The sequence below is a fragment of the Macaca fascicularis genome, chromosome 11 (assembly GCF_037993035.2).
Source record: "Macaca fascicularis isolate 582-1 chromosome 11, T2T-MFA8v1.1".
NCBI lineage: Eukaryota > Metazoa > Chordata > Mammalia > Primates > Cercopithecidae > Macaca > Macaca fascicularis.
Genome location: NC_088385.1, coordinates 108087200 through 108106723, shown reverse-complemented (window position 1 = coordinate 108106723; position 19524 = coordinate 108087200). Strand labels below are relative to the sequence as shown.

General features: G+C 40.4%; 1 protein-coding gene across 22 annotated transcripts in view; it reads right to left on the bottom strand.

Moving 5' to 3' along the window:
- Window positions 1-19524, bottom strand: part of ANO4 (anoctamin 4) — a 413826-nt gene that overhangs the window by 41306 nt on the left and 352996 nt on the right. For 21 of the 22 annotated variants that reach the window (XR_012420534.1, XM_015431432.4, XM_005571998.5 and 18 more), the window contains 3 exons: window positions 13370-13452; window positions 9033-9173; window positions 6048-6212 (listed from right to left, as the gene is read on the bottom strand). Coding sequence is in view for 21 of the 22 variants with exons in the window: in XM_015431432.4 (XP_015286918.3) it covers window positions 6048-6212; window positions 9033-9173; window positions 13370-13452 (389 nt within the window). In the remaining variant the exon portion in view is untranslated. Of the gene's footprint in view, window positions 1-6047; window positions 6213-9032; window positions 9174-12629; window positions 13050-13369; window positions 13453-19524 lie in introns of those variants that run through there. The other variant, XM_074007610.1, reaches the window with a different exon arrangement.

Below are 19524 nucleotides of genomic sequence, written 5' to 3'. Positions count from 1 at the left end.
AATGAAAAGGAAAAGTAGTTTAATAGACTGGAACGATATGAAGATTAAGAACACATATAAAGTAGTGCAGACACACTGGTTAAAATTGCCCAGGCTGGAATGACAGCTTGACCATCCAGCAAGCTACAGGACTTGGGCAAGTTCCTTATCTCTTCTTCAGACCATCATTTTCTTTATATGTGGGCAGGAAGGGTACTGAATTCACTGACCTTCCTGTCCTGCTTAATTTTTGAATTCTCTTATCTGAGATTTCTGCTAATTACAGAAATAAACAACATAATCTGTACGTATGCCTCCAAACTTTCAGCAACAACTATGGTTTGCTATATTAGGATATATTAAGATGGCCATAGGACCAAATCTTGTGTCTAGAAATCTCAGACTCTTGGAGTCCAACGGTAATGGAGATTGGTGTCATTTTCCATAAGAAACCTTGTGGCATACGTTAGTCATACCCATTTAATCATAAAAATAATATCCTCATAAACAACAGATAAGAACAGATGTTCTAATCAAATATATTTTAATATTACAATGTATTACGAAGGCACTGTAACATTCCAATTATTTGATTATGTAATTATCAGGGAAAGTTAATTTGACTGATGAGACAACCTTTCTCAAAAACACAATTCTTGATTAACTGGTTTATCTTTTGTATCTTTCATGATGATGTCTATTTGTCACAGTACCTCACTTTGCACACATGTCTAAAAGGCCCTTGGAGCTGAGGATATGCCTTTGTTACATGGGTGTGAACACTGAAAACATTGGAATTTTTAAAAAAGGAACAACAGAAGAGTCAACATATGAGTAATATTAACCTTGTGAAAAAGAAGGTAAAGCATACGGGGACACAGTAGGGATCCATGGCATCTGTGACTACTACATATATATGTTGAAGGAGAGAGAGAGATATATATGGATATGGACTGTGAGACTTTGGACAGGACACAGGAGGGAAGGGTACACACACAGAGGGACTCAAGGCCGCTCAGAGAGCTCCACATAAGTGGTTTCTGGAAAAATGTCTGATGTCTCATTAGATGGTTGAGAGATAAACCACGGGAAGTTTGTTCTGCTAAGAGCAACAGAAAATCTAAGTTTCTAAACTAGATGCTGCAAATTCTGATTGTGAATATCTGTAACCGGCAGAAAGCTTTCTGATCTTATAGATCTGTCCAAAGGGAAGCTATGTGTACTTTTACTTTTATCTTATCAGTCTGATCAATATATGTGGACTTGCTCTGATGCAAGCTATATTTTCTGGTTTACTTTTTTTTGGAAGATGAGGTGTGTTTTTCACTGTTTACAGTATAATTAAATATCTGATTCATATTGGCATGGTTGGATAAAAAGGATGATAATAACTTTTTAGTCTATTCCTGGGATATAGCCTTTGTTGGCCTATTTGGCTTGCAACCACCATATTGGGATGTTTTTTGGTCATGAGTGAAGCAGAACAGAATTGAGGTAATATGATCAAAACAAGAAATTCCATCCTATTCACTTCTATTCACTCTATCTTTGAAATATTTATTTTTCAAGACATGGAATAAAATGTAAACTACTAAGTGCCCCTTAACCAGCCATTAAGAGGCATAATATTTCATTAGGACTTAGATGACTTTTGTAAAATAATATAAATTTTATTTTTAAAGTACATACTGTATAAAAGTAAACACATATCATCAAATCCATTAGAAACTTGGCATCTGATAAAGATCTGTTTTTTTAGTTAGCGCTGGATGAATCTAGCAAAAAGTCAGAAATGGGATGTGTGATTTATAATAATTATATTATTTACAAATCAGAGTCTTTAGCTCTCAAGGTTTTTATATTTAGTTAATAAAAAGTATTAATAATTAATGTCTAAATAATGATTATCTTTGGAAGAAAAGTATGGTCTATATTTTAAGTAGTTGAAAACAATAGACAGCTGTAAAAAGTCTATATTGGATCATGATAATATCTTGCATTGAGTAATTTCAGAAGCCACTGGAGAGTTTACTTCTGAACTGGTCAAAGATATATTACAACCATTAATCTGTCATCCATTATGCTCATAGAAAGGACTTAAAATTTTTTTTAAGATATTCTGATGAAATCATTCAAACTATATTACACATTTGGTTGCCCTCATAATGGAACCCGCGAAACTTCAGGGCATAGGACAGGAGGGTAAGTGTGTGTGCGGGGATGAGATGTCATCAGAGATAGCTGAGGAGGGAAAGGTAACCGGCCCCTGTACAGAGAGGTCCTGGCTGATGCTGCTTTAAGAGTTCTTATGTACACTTTTTCTTTTCTTTCCTTCTCTTTGCTATGGCTTGTCATTCCCTGTTCTCATCAGTATTCTTGTGTTAGCAACTTTATGTTATTCTAGTTTGACGTTGGCTGAAAATCAGAGTACCAAAGATGTTCATGTTGTATCTAAAATAAACGAAAAATCGCAAGGGTCCCTAAGAATAATATGTGTTAGCTTTAGAGTGTGAACTCTACCTCATCCATGTTGGCTAGTCTGAAACACTCTGGGAGAGAAAAGATGTAAAATGTCTCGCAGCCTAGCTCCCAGCATATAGCAGGTGCTTTGTAACACCAGTAGCTACGTAATTTGGCCACTCCCTATGCTCCCGTCTTCATTTTGAATTTGTTTACTTCCTCTTATCTTGGCTGTGTCTTGAAGTAGAGATTGCTGGATCAATGATTTCTAGTTAAATGAAGTGTTTTACTCTGACAACACTGGCACCTGCTCGAAACATATGGGCAAGTGTATATTTACAGATTCGCTTCCTGTACATACGCATTTATTTCTTAAGAAGATGTATAAATTAAATTTTAAGACATTGGAGGAAAGAGATGATAAGAATACAGTAGGCATTAATTCACTGCAGCCTAACCGGATGCAGAACATCTCACCTATGCCTGTTTGCTTAATTTCACTGGGAATCCTTCTCCACCTACAATATGTATTCCACAATTAATACTGAGACCACGTCCTGGTGGGGGGTCGAAAGGGAGAGGTACAGGGAGTGCTAACCATATACTTTCAATCTCCACTTGCTAAGCTGTCACACAAACATCATGTCAAAATGACCAGTAATTGCCCTTTTTTTATTACTTCTGAGTCTTGAAACTTTTTCCTAAAATAATAAAAATTTATTTTATTTTTTATATATATATAAATACACATGTGTGTATGTGTGTGTGTGTATATATATGTGTGTGTGTGTATATATATATATATATTTTTTTTTTTTTTTTGAGATGGAGTCACTCTGTCACCCAGGCTGGAGTGCAGTGGCATGATCTCCACTCACTGCAAGCTCCGCCTCCCGGGTTCATGCCATTCTCCTGCCTCAGCCTCCCGAAGTGCTGGGACTACAGGCGCCTGCCACCACACCCGCTAATTTTTTGTATTTTTAGTAGAGACGGGGTTTCACGGTGGTAGCCAGGATGGTCTTGATCTCCTGACCTCGTGATCCACCCGCCTCGGCCTCCCAAAGTGCTGGGATTATAGGCGTGAGCCACTGCGCCGGGTCAATAAAGATGTTTTATGTATTTTAATACCAATAATGAACTACCTGCATTTAATTAGCTCATTGATTACTAGTTAACCAAGGAATCATAAATTTAATTCTTTGTTATTGGGTAGGTTGAATTCTCTTAGGAATCACTCAAGTTTAATTGGTTATGGAACTCAGGATTGTTTAAAGAACTAGAAATGACAAGCTAAATAGATAAACCTGTATGGATAACAGTATTAAATTAGTTGGCCTTTGGAAAATCTTTTTCCAATGATGTAAGCATTTCAGCTTTATGGCCCAGATTTAAGATGCAGTATAAATAAGGATAGGGGAACTATAATTAATTGAACATCTACTCCATGCCTAACAACTGTCCTTGGCACTCTATGTACAATGTTTGACTTATTTACACTACAAACTTTTAAGGTCAGCTTTTAAAATTTTTTTATTTTTCACAGGTCCTTGCTCTGTTACCCAGGCTAGGGTTCAGTGGTGCAATCATGACTCACTGCAGTCGTGAACTCCTAGGCTCAAGTGATCCTCCCATCTCAGCCTCCCAAGTAGCTGAGACTACAGATGTGCCACCTGGCTAATTAAAAAAAAAACTTTTTGGTAGAGATGTGGTGCTGGGATTACAGGCATGAGCCACAGTGCCTGGCCATATTTTTATGTATAGGTTGACCTCAGCGGCTGACCATGTCAGACACTACTTTTGTTCTACAAAAAATAGCAACAACAATTTACAGAGCATCTACTATGTGCCAGGCCCTGTTCCAGACCCTAGGGAATAACAACAGTGAAAAACAAACAAACAAACAAAAATAAAGAAAAGGTTCTGCCCTTATGGGCCTACATTCCAAAAGAAATGGCAGATAATAAACAAAATAAATAGGTAAAATATATAGCATATTAGATGGTGATAAACACTATAGAGAAAACGCAGGCAAGCAGATGGGAAATTGTCAGATAGCAGGAGTGGGCTGCAATTTAAAACAGAGTGACCAGGGAAGCATTTACTAGAGAAGTGACATTTGAACAAAGACTGGAAGGAGGTGAGGGACTAAGCGATGCAGACCCTGTGGGAGGAAAAGGCTCCAGGCAGAGAGAACAGCAAATAAAAAAGTCCTGGGGTGAGAGCATCAAAAGGACCTGTGCGGCTGGAGGAGGTGAATCAGGGTGAGTAAGGGAAAAGATGAGGTCAGAGATGTTACACAGGCCAGATGAGCGAAAGCCTGTGAGGCCACTGTGTAGATGTGTCTTTGCAGGCTTTTACTGTGAGAGAGAGGAAAGCCATTACACCTTGTGAACACAGGAGCCATGTGAACTGACTTACATGTAAGAAGCTCTCTCTGGCTTCCATGTTGAGCCTAGATTGAAGGGAGCAATGTGGAAGCTGGGAGACCAGTTAGGAATCTGCTGCAATAATCTTGGTAAGAGACACTGCAGACTTGGACCAGGGTGGGACTTTGGGATGTGCAGAAAGGGATCAAATTTTGGATACATTTGGACAGCCAGAGAAATAGAGGAGTCCGGGAGAATGCCAAGACTTTTAGTCTGAGCAAGTACAATTAGGAAGGCTGTGGGAGGAGCTGATTCTGGAGGGAAGATGGGGAGTTGGGTTTGCAAGTGTTAGGTCGAGATGGTCAAGTAGGCAGTTTAACACGTGAGTTTGGGGATTCAGGAAAGAAATCTGGGCTGAAATATGCTATCTGAAAAAGCCTGGAAATCCACAAAAGCAATATGTACCAGCTTGAGGGTTTCCTTGCAGGGTTATATCAAGGAATGCTTTGGTTTTTGTTTGTTTTTGTGTTTTTTTGAGACAGGGTCTCCCTGTGTCACCCAGGCTGAGTGCAGTGGCCCTGTCACTGCTCACTGAAGCCTTCACTTTCCTGAACCAAGTGATCTTCCCACCTCAGTCCCACAAAGCAGCTGGGACTACAGGGGCGCACCACCATGACCAGCTAATTAATTTTTTTTTTTTTTTTTTTTTTTTTGTAGAGACAAGGTCCCACTATGTTACCCAGGCCGGTCTTGAACTCCTGGGCTCAAACGATCCTGTGACCTCAGCCTCCCAAAATGCTGGTATTATATGCATGAGCCCCTGTACCTAGCCAGGAATGCTTTGGATACTGTGTATCTTCCTATCACTGATAATCAAAAAGAAACGGGAACCAACATTGCAAAGCTGTGTCACAGGTTCTGAGTGTTCTAAATTCTTTGTCTAAATTTACTTAAGGAGTATACAATATTATCTTATTGGATAAATAAGGGAACTAACGTTCAGAGAGGTTATGTGCTTTGCCCAATCTTATACTGCAGAAAATCCTGGAGTCTAGATTTGAATCAAGACGTTTAAGCACCCAGACCCAAGTGCATCTTCATGCCAGGCACTTTGCTGCCAGGACATCAGTGCTATGAATGGCCCACCTCTCTGAGGCCAGATCCCCTTTAGCAACAGAAAAAAACTACCACTTGCAGCCCACACATTTTGATCCATTTGGTTAGCCACTGCAGCTCACTTACCACGTTCAGCAACATAATGATACAAAAGTTGATGCACACAGCAGTCCCTGTGGTTGCAACCTGAGAGTTATTCCTGATTAACGCCCACTTAAAGGCAGCGAAAGTGCTGACAGTCACCACCCGGTAAATGACGATCCCGAACACAGCAGCAATCACCACGCAGATCTGGCAGGAAGACAAGACACCCAGTGAACCCCTTGGTGGAATGTTACAGGAAGAGGATTCACATTCTTGGAACATCCTCTGATAGGAAAAGGAAGTAACGCCATGGCAGTACTGCTCAAGAGACCACAATCAAATGTACACTTTTCATTGTGGTTAGTACTTTCTCTTGTATTTTTCTATTTTCTTTCTTATTAAAATAAAAGAACTGCATTGCTTGAAAGTTGAGAATCTGTGTAAGCTATGGGGTAACACTTTTTAAGGCAGAATATACACTGAGCAGATGGACAAATATTCATATGGAAATCCTATCATGTCACTTTTTGGTTTAAAATTGTTTATTGGTTTCCTATTATTCTAGGATAAAAGCAATACCTTTATGCAGCCTGCAAGACCCTCTCTAGCCCCTTTGGCCACCATTCTTCCTTCCTCTGGGGTCCCCACAGCTTCTCTCATTACATCAAACGGGTTAAGCACCCTTAATCGTCAAGACTATCCCAATCTCTTGCCGAACACACACACACACACACACACACACACACACACACACACACACACGGCCTAGTTAACACCTACTCATCCTTCCTCACTTCTCAGCTCAAACACCACTTCATAATAAAAGCTCTTCATGACTCCCAGACTATTTGTTGTTAGTGTTGTCATATGGTACCCATACCATATGGGTACATCTTTTTTCAGGACACTACTTACAATTTCTAACAATCAGTTTGACTATTCTTAGTCTTCCCTTCTAGAAAGTAAGCTCCATGAGGACAGGGAAGGAGTTTGTTTTGCTCACATGGTTTCTACAACACCTTAGCATAATTACAAGTGCATAGTAAGTGCTCAGTTATTTGCTGTTGAGTGAACCATGTGATAGGTACATATCTTGTTAATCTGATATTCACACAGACTGAAGCATGTTTCCCTGAAGATTTCATGGCATTTGAGAACAATACAGCATATCTTCTTTCTCTATGACATGCAGTTGTCCCTCAGTATCCTCATGAGGGATTGGCCCAGGACCACCCCCCAACACCATGATACCAAAATCCACAGATGCTTAAGTTCCTTCTATAAAATAGTGTAGTATTTGCATATAACCTGTACACAACCTCCCATATACTTTAAATCATCTCTAGATTACTTATAATACCTGATACAATGTAAATGTTATGTAAATAGTTATACTGTATTGTTTAGGAAATAAGTGACATGTTCAGTACAGCTACAACCAACCTTTTTTAAAAACAATTTCCATCTGTGGTCGGTTGAATTCATAAATGCGGAACCCACAGAACACATAGGGCCGACTTTAATGCAAATCTGAGACTCCAAAAAGTTTTGCGACTTTCATTAGGTGATTCATCTAATATTAACATGTCTTAGAGATCTTAACCCACTTAATTATCAAAGGCTAGACTTTGAAGCCAGGTCTCAGGAAGGCCTCTGCTGATCTGGAGATTCCTTTCTTCACAAAAGTATTCCTGTTTTGCATAAAATTTATTTTCTGCTTACTTTTAAGGGAAATATGTTCTAAAAGCTCAAGAACACGTCCTAGCTCAGACTGGCCAAAATAACAATAAAATAAACAAAAACCTGTCCAGATCTTAATTGTAGTGCTATTGATCAGGAGACAGGTAAAAGCTATGCTGAAATTCAGACAAGGATGCCAATAAGGTAGGATGGACAGCTGGCTGGATTCAAAGTCAGAGGACAGATCAGAGCCTTAGCTGAGCTCTCACCCAGCAGTGTGACCTTGGGCAAGTTTGTCCTCTCCATAGCTCCAGCCTCCTGTGTTCCAGATTCCCCATTCATAGAACAGGAAAGCTTAATCTATGTCTATGAGTCTTTGTAAGAAACAATACAATAAATATGAATATGTACGTAGAAGGCAAAGCGTGACACAAATGCTTAAAAGCAGTATCTGTAGACAGGCATGGATTTGATTCTTGGCCTGAGCCAAAGAGTTTGGGTAAGCTGCCCAGCCCTTCATCTCCCCAGTTTCTTCACTGGCAAAAGGGAGTAGACTGTCTGGATTTGCTATAGTCTTGTCCTTCCTACTCTAATGGTCTAGGCATATATTTACATACTCATCATTTGAAAAAAGGAAAGGAGGATCCTAATAGTCCTTTATTTTTCTAAAATGACATTTTAGAAACATCTGCATATGTTTTGTTCAGTAATTAAGTGTTAAAGTTAAATTAACAGTGTTAAACTTCATTACTAAGACAGATTTTTAGGAAAAGCTAGAAATTCAGGTCTGTTTTTCAAACTGACATGATCATTAGTGAGTCAGGAAATTAATTTTAGGAGACTAATCTGTCACTAAAAATATACTATAATAAAACAAAATCAGAGCTTATGCATATTATAAAGGTGAGCACTGTTTTACTTACACTGTTTTATACATCTATTTGCTTGGCATATTCAGGGTTATGACAGAGAATATATTTCTTACTGTATGGGCATGGTGAAAAGTTTGAAAAACACTGCTGTAGATCCTGTCTCACATTTTTGACTTCTTTCAGCATCACATATTAGAATATGGCAAGAGGAAAGAACATCAGATTAGAGGGTCTCGGCTCTTAGCTACTTACTGGCTGACTTTGGGCAAGTCCCATAACCTGTTGGAGTCTCAGTTGTTCCATCTGCAATATGGGGATAGCAACACCATCCCTGACCACCAAACAAAGTTACTGTGAGGAATAAATAACAAAGTGCAAAAATATTTTGTAGAACTATGCAAATACCCAGTATGATTACTGCTATTATGCTATAGGTTTGTATTTTATGAAACAAAAATTTTTTAAAGTTTCAAACCATAAAAAATATTCCAGATGCAGAAACGATAAGTCTGCTGCATTTATCTGTAAATGCTTGATAAGGTTCTGGCTTTCCAGAAATTGGATTCATCCGCTCTTTCTTGGAATACTTGGCTTCAAACTGGGGTCGTATTTCTTCCTAAAGGACAAGCAGACACATTTTAATGCACTAAAGAGATGCAAACATGGTAAGAAAAGAAATATCATTTTACCCCACCATAAAACAGAGTCAACAGCTGCCATACTAATTAGTCAACCAATGAAGTCGACTTGGGTGCCCAGGCTTAAATGTTTGAAAATTGGCCACTTGAAGAAAATCTAGAGTGAAGATCAAGATTTACTATCATCAAAAGCAAAGAAATTTGGGCTAACAGTTACATTTATCTGTTATCTTATAAAACTATGCTTGAAGAAAAAAAACCCTGAGAATGGTATTTTAAAAGGGACAAGCTGTCTTGTCCTAATAGTTTGGAACAACTAATAAGCTTTTACTTTTATTACCAGAGAGTGATAAGAAACACCAGGACAAAGAAGCCTTCTCTACAGGAAAATGTTCAAAATCCATTTTGTAAGTTATAATGACAATATAATTCTTAGTTTTCTCCTGCAATTTTGTTTTTTGCATTTTTAGATTTAGTTCACTAAAAACATGGTGAATCTACTTTTTAATAAGTTCCTATAGGAGTCATTCATCTTTAACCAATAGACTTTAGGTATATTCTTAATTCTTAATTGAAAACAACGTAAGCACCTTTCAAAACCAGTTGAAATCAAGGTTCCTCCAATTGTAAATCAAACTGAGATTTTATTCATTTAGCTGAGCCTCCCGAATGTGAAAAGCTTCTGACTAAAAAGCAATTATGGGATTAGGAAAAGGCAATCAGCAAGAGGGGACACTGATGTGGTTCCCGTTAATTAAGCATGCATTATGTTTGAGAGTTTCGGGAGAGGATGGTAAATGAGCAGAAACCCTGCTGAAACAGAGATTGAGTTAATCCAGGCAGAAATGGTCAAGATTCGGATGAAGGTACTGACAGAAAGCAAGGAACAAGATGACAGAAGAGAGGTCACAGCGAGTGAGCCCAGTTTGGTAGCCGCCTGCCCATGTAGCGTGAAGGGTAGCCTTCACATGGCTCAGCCTGGCTCCTGCCACTGAATTAGCCTAAGGCTGGACTTCCCTCAGGGGCAGGTCACGGGTAAGATCAGCAGGAGATACATTAGGAGCAGGCTCTGACTTTCACTCATTTTAGGCAGTTACACTTGAGGAGATAAACATAGCAGACCCAGAATTTTCTGCTTCTTTGGGAAATTTCCAATTTAATAGGCCATAAGTGTCATCAAGAGCCCTTGAGCTAGTCATCCAAGAACTGAGGTCAATCATGGCTGTGTTCCTGGATGTTTCTGTCCATTTTCATACTGCTATGAAGAAATACCCAAGACTCGGTAAGTTATAAAGAAAAAGAGGGTTAATGGACTCACAGTTCCACATGGCTGGGGAGGCCTCACAGTCATGGTGAAAGGCGAAGGAGGAGCAAAGACACATCTTACATGGTGGCAGGCAAGAGGGAGCATGTGCAGGGGATGTCCCCCTTATAAAACCATCAGATCTCATGAGACTTATTTACTATCATGAGAACAGCACAGGGAAAACCCACCCCTATGATTCAATTACCTCCCACCAAGTCCATCCCGCAACACATGGGGATTATGGGAGCTACAACTAAAGATGAGATTTGGGTGGGGACACAGCCAAACCATATCACTGGGTGTTATAGGCCAAATTGTGTCCTGCTTCCCCCAAATTCATCTGCTGAAGTCCTAACCCCCAGTACTGAATGTGACCATATGTGGAAACAGGTTTTTTTTATAGAGATAATTAAGTTCAAATGAGGTCATTAGGATGGACCCTACTCCAATATGACTGGTGTCTTTATAAGAAGAGGAAATTTGGACACAGAGACACCCAGGGGGAAGACGATGTGAAGACACAGGGAGAAGATAGCCATCTATAAGCCAAGAAGAGAGGCCTAGAACAGATCCTTCCCTGATGGTTCTCAGAAAGAACCAACCCTGTTGACACATTGGCTTGGACTTCTAGCCTACGGAACTGTGAGCATGTAAGTTTCTATTGTTGAAGCCACCCAGTCTGTGGTACTTTGTTATGGCAGCCCTGACAAACTAACGTGCAAGGTTGCCCCAGAAGGTCTGCAGCGAGTCTGGGTTTTTCTGCACAATAAGGTGGAAACCATGGGCTAGAAGTGAGGCATTTCCACAAGGAATCCCAAGCTGGGAACGGCTATGTGTGTAGGCTCCTGTACAAAGGTATGCAGAGTGAGAGGACAATTCAGCACTCCGCACTTTTTATCAGGGGCTGGGAAGACAGAAGGCTCCAGACTTATAAGAGATACATACGTTCCCCAGAAGGGTGCCCACATCAGGGGCCCACCACAAATGCCAACAATGATTGTAGACTGGTTTGGTCAAAGTTACTCAAATAGGGCCACACTTTACAGATAGAAGGGGAAAATTTAGTCCCACTTCTTTTCATTAGAGATTTTTAAAGTCCAAAGGTGAAGTAAACTGCCCAAGGTGATTTCCAGGAAAAAACATTTTCCATCCCACTGGGAATTGTTCCCATGAACACATGTAACCAGAAACAGTAGAATGGCACCACATAAGAGGAAGCTCTGAATGCAGCCCTGCTGCTACCAATAGGTGTCATAGCCTGGGAAGCTTCTTCAAACCTAGAATATATATATATATACACACACACATATATTTATTTATTCGAGACAGGGTCTCACTCTGTCACTCAGGCTGGAGTGCAGTGGTGCAATCTTGGCTCACTGCAATCTCCACCTGCTGGGTTCAAGCAATTCTTGTGCCTCAACCTCCCAAGTAGCTGGGATCACAGGTGTGTGCCACCACACCCAGCTAATTTTTGTGTTTTTAGTAGCGATGGGGTTTCACCATATTGGCCAGGCTGGTCTCGAACTCCTGGCCTAAAGACACAGGGAGAAGATGGCCATCTATAAGCTATCCTCAAATCCTCCTCCTGGCCTGAAGTGGTACCCCCACCTTGGCCTCCCAAAGTGCTGGGATTACAGGCGTGAGTCACCGCACCTGGCCTGGAGAATATTTATAAAAACATGAGAGAAAGCCTTATCAGGAGAACAAGGATTGCTGAAAATCCCAGTATCATGTATCAAAACCTCCTGTTGCACACCTTAAATACATTCAAAACCAAACCAAACCAAACCAAAAAACTACCCAAACATGTTCATGGGAGAAGGGGGACAGGCAGCCATTTAGGAGGCAGAGTTTGAAGAAAACAAACAACAACAAAAATATCTCTCAAAATTACTTCCCCCACCAAGCCTACCACAGGGCTAAAATTCACATCATTCATATTTCTGAAAGATTCCTTTTGACACATGAAAATATACACGTGTTCCCTTCAAGCAAAACACATTAATAGCCATGATCACATTACACATATATGAGTAGTTTATCTGATTTACTGACACAGCAAGGCTCTGAGGAAATGAGACTCAGGAGGGGTAAGAGATAATGAACGAGAGGGAGGAGAGCAGGGCTGAGACCTGGACCAACTGTCAAGGGAAGCAGGATCCAAGAGGGGACCGTGGTGACCACGCCCCGTGTGGGTACTTGAGACTTCCAACAGGAATGGGGGCAAGAAGAGAGTATCAGAACCAGACAGGTCAGGAGGAGCACGATGGACTGCCTAGAAGACGCTAAGGGAGAGTGATGGGACTGAGTCTGGCCCTCCTTGGCAGTTTTGTCTAGAGCTGGCCGTCCATTTAGCCACGTCTCCTAAGGTGGCCGCTTCAGAGTAGATTCTCCTCGGCACTGAACACTTGGTATCATGCTTCAGAGCCTGTGCACACGGGGGCACTGTCCTGGGTGCCGCTCACAGACGCATTGCCTTGGGGTAATTCTCTCGGAAGGATTGCTTCCATGTACCTGGAGATGTCAAATGAATGCTCTTTTTCTGCTGAAGTTAAAGAAAAAAGGATGATTTTTAAGAAAACAAAAACAAAAACAAAAACAACGACACCACCAATTCTTCTGGTGCCTCTACCTACAAGTGGAATTCTTCACTTAATCAAGGGATTTCATTCCACTAAGGAATCAAAAATTTAAAAAAATTGTCAGTCCCTTTTTCTACTGCTTGACATTTTCTGAAAAGGCAATTGAAAATGCTTTATGAGCACACCTAACTTCCGTCACAGAACAGAGAGTGACGATTCGGGGGGTGTCGTGTGGTTCTGGGTGATTTGCTTTTTAAAACATTCTGAGGTAAATGATACAAACCTCCTCTTCTTCCCAGTCTATCAAATCCCAGTCATAAGCAATTACTGCTCGCCGTCTTTTCCAAAACTCCAAGAAAACTGTTGCTGGAACAAGCAGAGAAAGACAAAGACATTTTTGAATAAAAGTAAAACAAGGCTCTTAACTGTGTCACTGAATAATGAAGCCATTGCCAAGAATGACAGTTGTCAGTGTAAGCATCCTCGAATATCAGAATTTCCAGCTAAACTTCATTTCACAAGGACTACTTTCTGAGAATCACTAAGCTTGTGTCAAACATAATGAAAAATGAGAGATTTCACTTAGAATTAAATTAAGCTGATTTACAAGTTCAGGCAGAACAGACTTATTAGAATGACAAATTCTTACATTCTGGGATGTCAGGATTCAGAAAACTGGATTACCGACATCTATCTAATTGATAAGGATTCATTTTTATTTTATTTTATTTTTTCTATTGCCTAAACATGGGTAAGCAAGCCCTTATTTTTTAAAGTGAGAGGCAGGTAGGAGCAGAAAAGTCAAAATGAAACTTGACAGTTCACATGTAATTGGTAGTGATTTCCTGTCCCTTCAAATCCTCCTCACAGCAAATACCTATGTAAAATATATTTTCCTGTTTTATTGGAAGGAGTCCTGTTGTTTCTCTTTTCTCCAAACCATCTCTTTGTTGCCACAGTGAGGATAAAAGTGGGTAGGTCTATTAAGAACTTTCTCCAGTAAGTGGGAGGTGGCTGGCCTCCCCATGCAGACAAATCTGGGAGTTATCTTCATTCAGCCAAGGTAATATTCTACTCAATTCCATAAAAGCATATCAACTTAAATGAATTATTGAGCATCATGCAATAAAAGTGAGAGAGAGAGAAAATAAGACACAAGACACACTCCTGCTGCCTTGGAAGGCACAATGCAAACGCAGGGGCACATACACACACACGCACATACAGACACACACACACTCCCTCACTCACATTTACTCTGAGAATGACTATAAGGATATAACAGACATACCCTAGGAGAGAGAATGGGTGGATATTTCTCTTATGGGCTTTGTCATGCAGTTAGACTTACAGAAGGTAAAAATAAATTAGATATTAGGAATCCATTTCATGAAGGAAAGTAAGTATGTACATGGCCATGTCAAAAAATATAATTACTTTCTTCTTTTCTATTCTCCCTTGTTCACACATTACCTCCTCTTTAGTAGTATTCAGACACGGAAGACATATTCTTAAAATAAGTAGCTAGAAAGACAGCATAGAGTGATAGATAAGAGTTCTTGGGCATGCAGCCTAGACAGTCCTAAATTTGAAATCCAGATCAGATACAAGCTGTGCTACTGTTGGCAAATCAATTAACTTTTCAAAGCCTTAATTTCTGGATAAGCAAAAGAAGGAGGGTAATATAGGTCCACAATCCCTTATCTGCAATGCGAAAATTCAAAATGCTCTAAAAATTTTAAGTGCTTTTCCCCCTGAGTTTGGCACAAACTCATCTGGTGGCAAGCCCTGACCTGGACTGATGTGAGGCTACATATAACCTCTATTTATTACCCTTAGTGAGACTTTTCATGTATTAAAAGCAGCCATACTAATGTATTTGAGTACATTAGTATGTACTCCCCAGGCCTCCTGGGACATTTAATAATATATGGTATATTCAGTACATTTCTAAAATCTGAAAGATTCTGAGTAGTTACAGTTATTAAGGAAGATACACCTAAAATAATCAAATGTCTTATTCTGGAAGATAGAAATTAAAACAAATATATGTGTTTATTTGTGTCAATGCTGAGCAGCTATTTTCGACTGGAGTCCTTCCAGTGAGTCTGGCTGTCTCAGGGATCCCCAAAGCCATCCCCAGGTTTGATTTACTAGGAAGATTCACAGGACACAGAATACAGTTGTACTGATGGCTAAGATTTATTACAATGAAACACTATAAAGCAAAATCTGCAAAGGGAAAAGGTGCATGGAGCAAAGTAGAGAGGAAACAGGACAAGCTTCCAAGAGTCGTCTCCCAGTGAAGTCACACAGGATGTACTTAATTCCTCCGCAACGAGCTGTGACAACACATGTGAAATGCAGTTTGACAGGGAAGCTGGTTAGAAACTCAGTGCCCGGGGTTTTTATTGGGGGCTGGTCACATAGGCACCAGCTGCCTAGCACGTACTAAAATTCCAGAGTTCTAGGAAGAAAGCATAAATTGTATTGTTTGCACATGTAGTTTATGCATCACGTGTTATTCTTAGCAATCAGGGTGGCGGAAACTGTCTTGAAAGCCAAGTTCCCAGATACCAGCCAATGGCCACCCTTGCAAGCAGGCCTTTCTAAAGCAGGCCTGCTGTATTAACTCTTTTCTGCACGCTTGCCCTGTCCCTCACCAAACTGTCTTTGCACAGAGTCCCCGGGGTCTTTCCTCTATCAGGTCCTCTAGCCCCTCAAGTAAATGCCACTTTATAAAGACTTTCCCTCCTTGGTCTCTAGAGTCTCCCTGTCCTTGAAGAGACAAGTGGCCCAGCTCCTGAATATGTGGCTATTTTCCATAAAAATTCAGGAAGGTACCCCCATGGGCACAAAGACACTTGATGAGGGACCATTCTGGGACAGCCTCAGGCCACAGGATTCACATCCAGTCTGTCTTACTGGCAGCTGCTGCTCTCACTAAGCCCTATCAACCCTCTATGGTTCTCATCTGAGGGAAGTGACTTCTAAGATGAGCCAGTGGCTGTCACAATTAGTCCATCACCCTTCCTCAGGATTCCTGCTGAATCCTGCCTGGAGGACACAGAGATTCTAACCATTAATTCCCTGTGTTGGTCTGTTCAGGCTGCTGTAACAAAATACCATAAACTGGGTAGCTTATAAACAATAGAAATTTATTTCTCACTGGTCTGGAGACTGGGAAATCCAAGATTAAGGCACCAGCAGATTTGGTGTCTGGTGAGGGTCGCTTTCTGGCTCATAGATGGTACCCGCCAGCTGTGCCCTGATACAGTGGGAGACGTAGCTAGCTCTCTGGGGTCTCTTTTATAAGAACAATAATCCAACCATGAGGGCTTTGTCTCATGCCCTAATCACTTTCCAGAGGCCCCCCTTACTAACACCTTCACCTTAAAGAATAGGATTTCAACATATGAATTTGGGGGGACATAAATATTCACACTATAATATTCCCTTCTTTGGCTAGTAATCCTCTCCCTTCCTCCATTATAGTACTCAAGAGGAAGAGAAGAAGAAATTAGCTGCTTGTGCAACTGTCATTCCCTTGTCGGTGTTTTTTGTGTGAAATGCCCATTCATCTGAGGAAGAAGAATCTGCTTCTATCTGTACCTATGAAACGTAACCAAACCAAGACACGTTGTCTCTTTTCAAGGCAAAGTTCCAATCCCTCATTACGCCATAGTTTAAACTCCCTCCTCTGAATACTCACAGCCTTGGGAGCCCCTGCACTTTCAGGGTGCCTAGTTATACAGTGTCTTATGTCATGAGTTCACACTTTCTTGTGTCCTTCAAAGCTGGTTTATGCTATACATATTTTTGTTATGTATATATATCTTTATGTTTTATATAAATATATATGTGTGTGTGTGTGTATGTGTGTATATATATACACACATATATATTTCTCTTACACCACCTGGCACCATAAGTTTGATTAAAAAGTGTATTTCTTTTATGGCTTTATTCTCAAAAGACGAAATTCCTAAGAGTTTTGTCAAGGTTTTATTTTTCTTTTGGTACATGGAACTCTTTCTGCAAGAATTTCCTCAGCTAAAGCATCAGCACGCTTAGCCTTACTGCTGGCATTTTGAACTCCTTAGATTCCAATCTACCATTTTATGTTGCTAATGATTTCTCTAAATCCAGATCCAACCAGGTGTCCTGGGAATCAGTGGAGCCACATTGCCTGTAGAATAAAATCTGTTAGCGGCTCAGGATGCAAAGCTCATAAGCCCAACTTGCTCTGCCCTGACTTGCACCTCAGACTCCAGGCCAACTCACTAACACTTTCACACATGAGCTGTTTTATACTTTTTCAGTTTTGCCCACACCATTTCCTTAGCTAGTAATGTTTTTTCCTATTTGGGTCCACCTGGTCAACTCCCACCCTCACTTTCAGGTTTAGCCCCATGTGTTCCGTAACTACACCCCCTGAATCATCCCTGTGCACCCATGCTGAGTTGTGCACACAACTCTAGGTCAGCACTAATCACACCATTCAGCACTGTAAAAACAAAACCAATACAAACCCAAACCTGGATCATATCTCTGACTAGTTTGTGGACTTCTTGAGAACAGAGCTGTATCTTAGTTGTCTTTATACCTTCAGAGTCTAGCACAGCAACTGGCACACACAGAGGCTCAGTAAATGCATAAATGAAATGCTGTCCTGAGAATGAAAGCAAATGTGGAAAACTATTCTAAATTTTCTAAGTATTTTCATATGCTTATAAGAAATTAAGATATGAATTTGAAGAATATGCAGCTATATTTTCTGAATGCCTTACATATCAGGGCCCATTAAATAACTTAATAATAATATCAAAGTTTGAAACTTCTTATGCTTCTCTTTTGTCTTGCAATGAAAGCGTGATTCTGTTCTATCACTCCCATTATTTGGTTGTATGGACCCTGCGGCAGAGACTACCGACTGTCCTTTAAGATTCTTTCTTTCTTTCCTCCACAATACAATGATTGTTGCTGAGAATATGGTTGCCTATGTATATTGTATTTCCCAGATACCCTTGCATTAGATGTGACCAAAGGATAGTTCTTAGCAGTGAAATATGAGCACAGGTGATATGATGTGTAGTACTTGCCTGTTGACTTCTTAAAACATCGCGGGATGCTTTTTCCATATCCACTTTCCCCTTCTGGATGGGTAGAACCGAGGTGACCCAGTGAGACTGTGAAAGTGACGACAAGGTCTGGGGATATGGGAAAACAGCTCTTTTGTAGGAACATGAGTCCCTGAGTGATCATGTAGAGTGGAGTTGTCTGCCAGCCTGGAATGCTCACTTCATGCTTTTATATACGATAGAAATTAATTTCTGTGTTTTTTAACGCCACTGAATGATGTTAGGCCTTTGGGCTACAGTGATCTAACCTTATCTTAACGAACACAGGCACTTTACCTTAACGGAGACGAAGTCACCTGGTCACTGAGACACTGCATTGAAGGCATGAAGGTGAAGCAACCTGTCTACCATTTCCCTCACAGATCTTAGAAAAGGACACTCTCAAGCCACAACATCCAACACTCGATTAATTGTATTTACAAGACAGAGTTTCACATGCTTCTTCCACTCCATTTTCTACCTTCACCTTCACCATGTACCTACCTACTCAAAAATAAAAATAAAAACCTACTCACGAATAAAGTTCACCTGAGGTGTTAATGCCAGTCCCAAATAGCAATTTTCTTACAACGTTAGTGGACATAATAGGAAAATCTGAGGATTCCACTCTCTAAGCAAAGGTAGGATCAGGGGTAGTGTTCAGGTAGGTTAGTGTTCAGATACTGGGACACTCTTGGATCAGAATCACAGACCGTTGAGAAGGGTGTCTCATGAAGCCCATCACGGACACAAAAGGGACAGGACTGAATGTTCTTCAGGCCACACCCTATTATTTTCTTCTTTTTTTAAAATTATACTTTAAGTTCTAGGGTACATGTGCACAACGTGCAGGTTTGTTACATAGGTATACATGTGCCATGTTGGTTTGCTGCACTCATTAACTCGTCATTTACATTAGGTATTTCTCCTAATGCTATCCCTCCCCCTGCCCCTCACCCCATGACAGGCCCTGGTGTGTGATGTTCCCCACCCTGTGTTCAAGTGTTCTCATTGTTCAATTCCCACCTATGAGTGAGAACATGCAGTGTTTGGTTTTCTGTCCTTGTGATAGTTTGCTGAGAATGATGGTTTCCAGCTGTAAAGGACATGAATTCATCCTTTTTTATGGCTGCATAGTATTCCATGGTGTATATGTGCCACATTTTCTTAATCCAGTCTATCATTGATGGACATTTGGGTTGGTTCCAAGTCTTTGCTATTGTGAATGGTGCCACAATAAACATACGTGTACATGTGTCTTTATAGTAGCATGATTTATAATCTTTTGGGTATATACCCAGTAATGGGATTGCTGGGT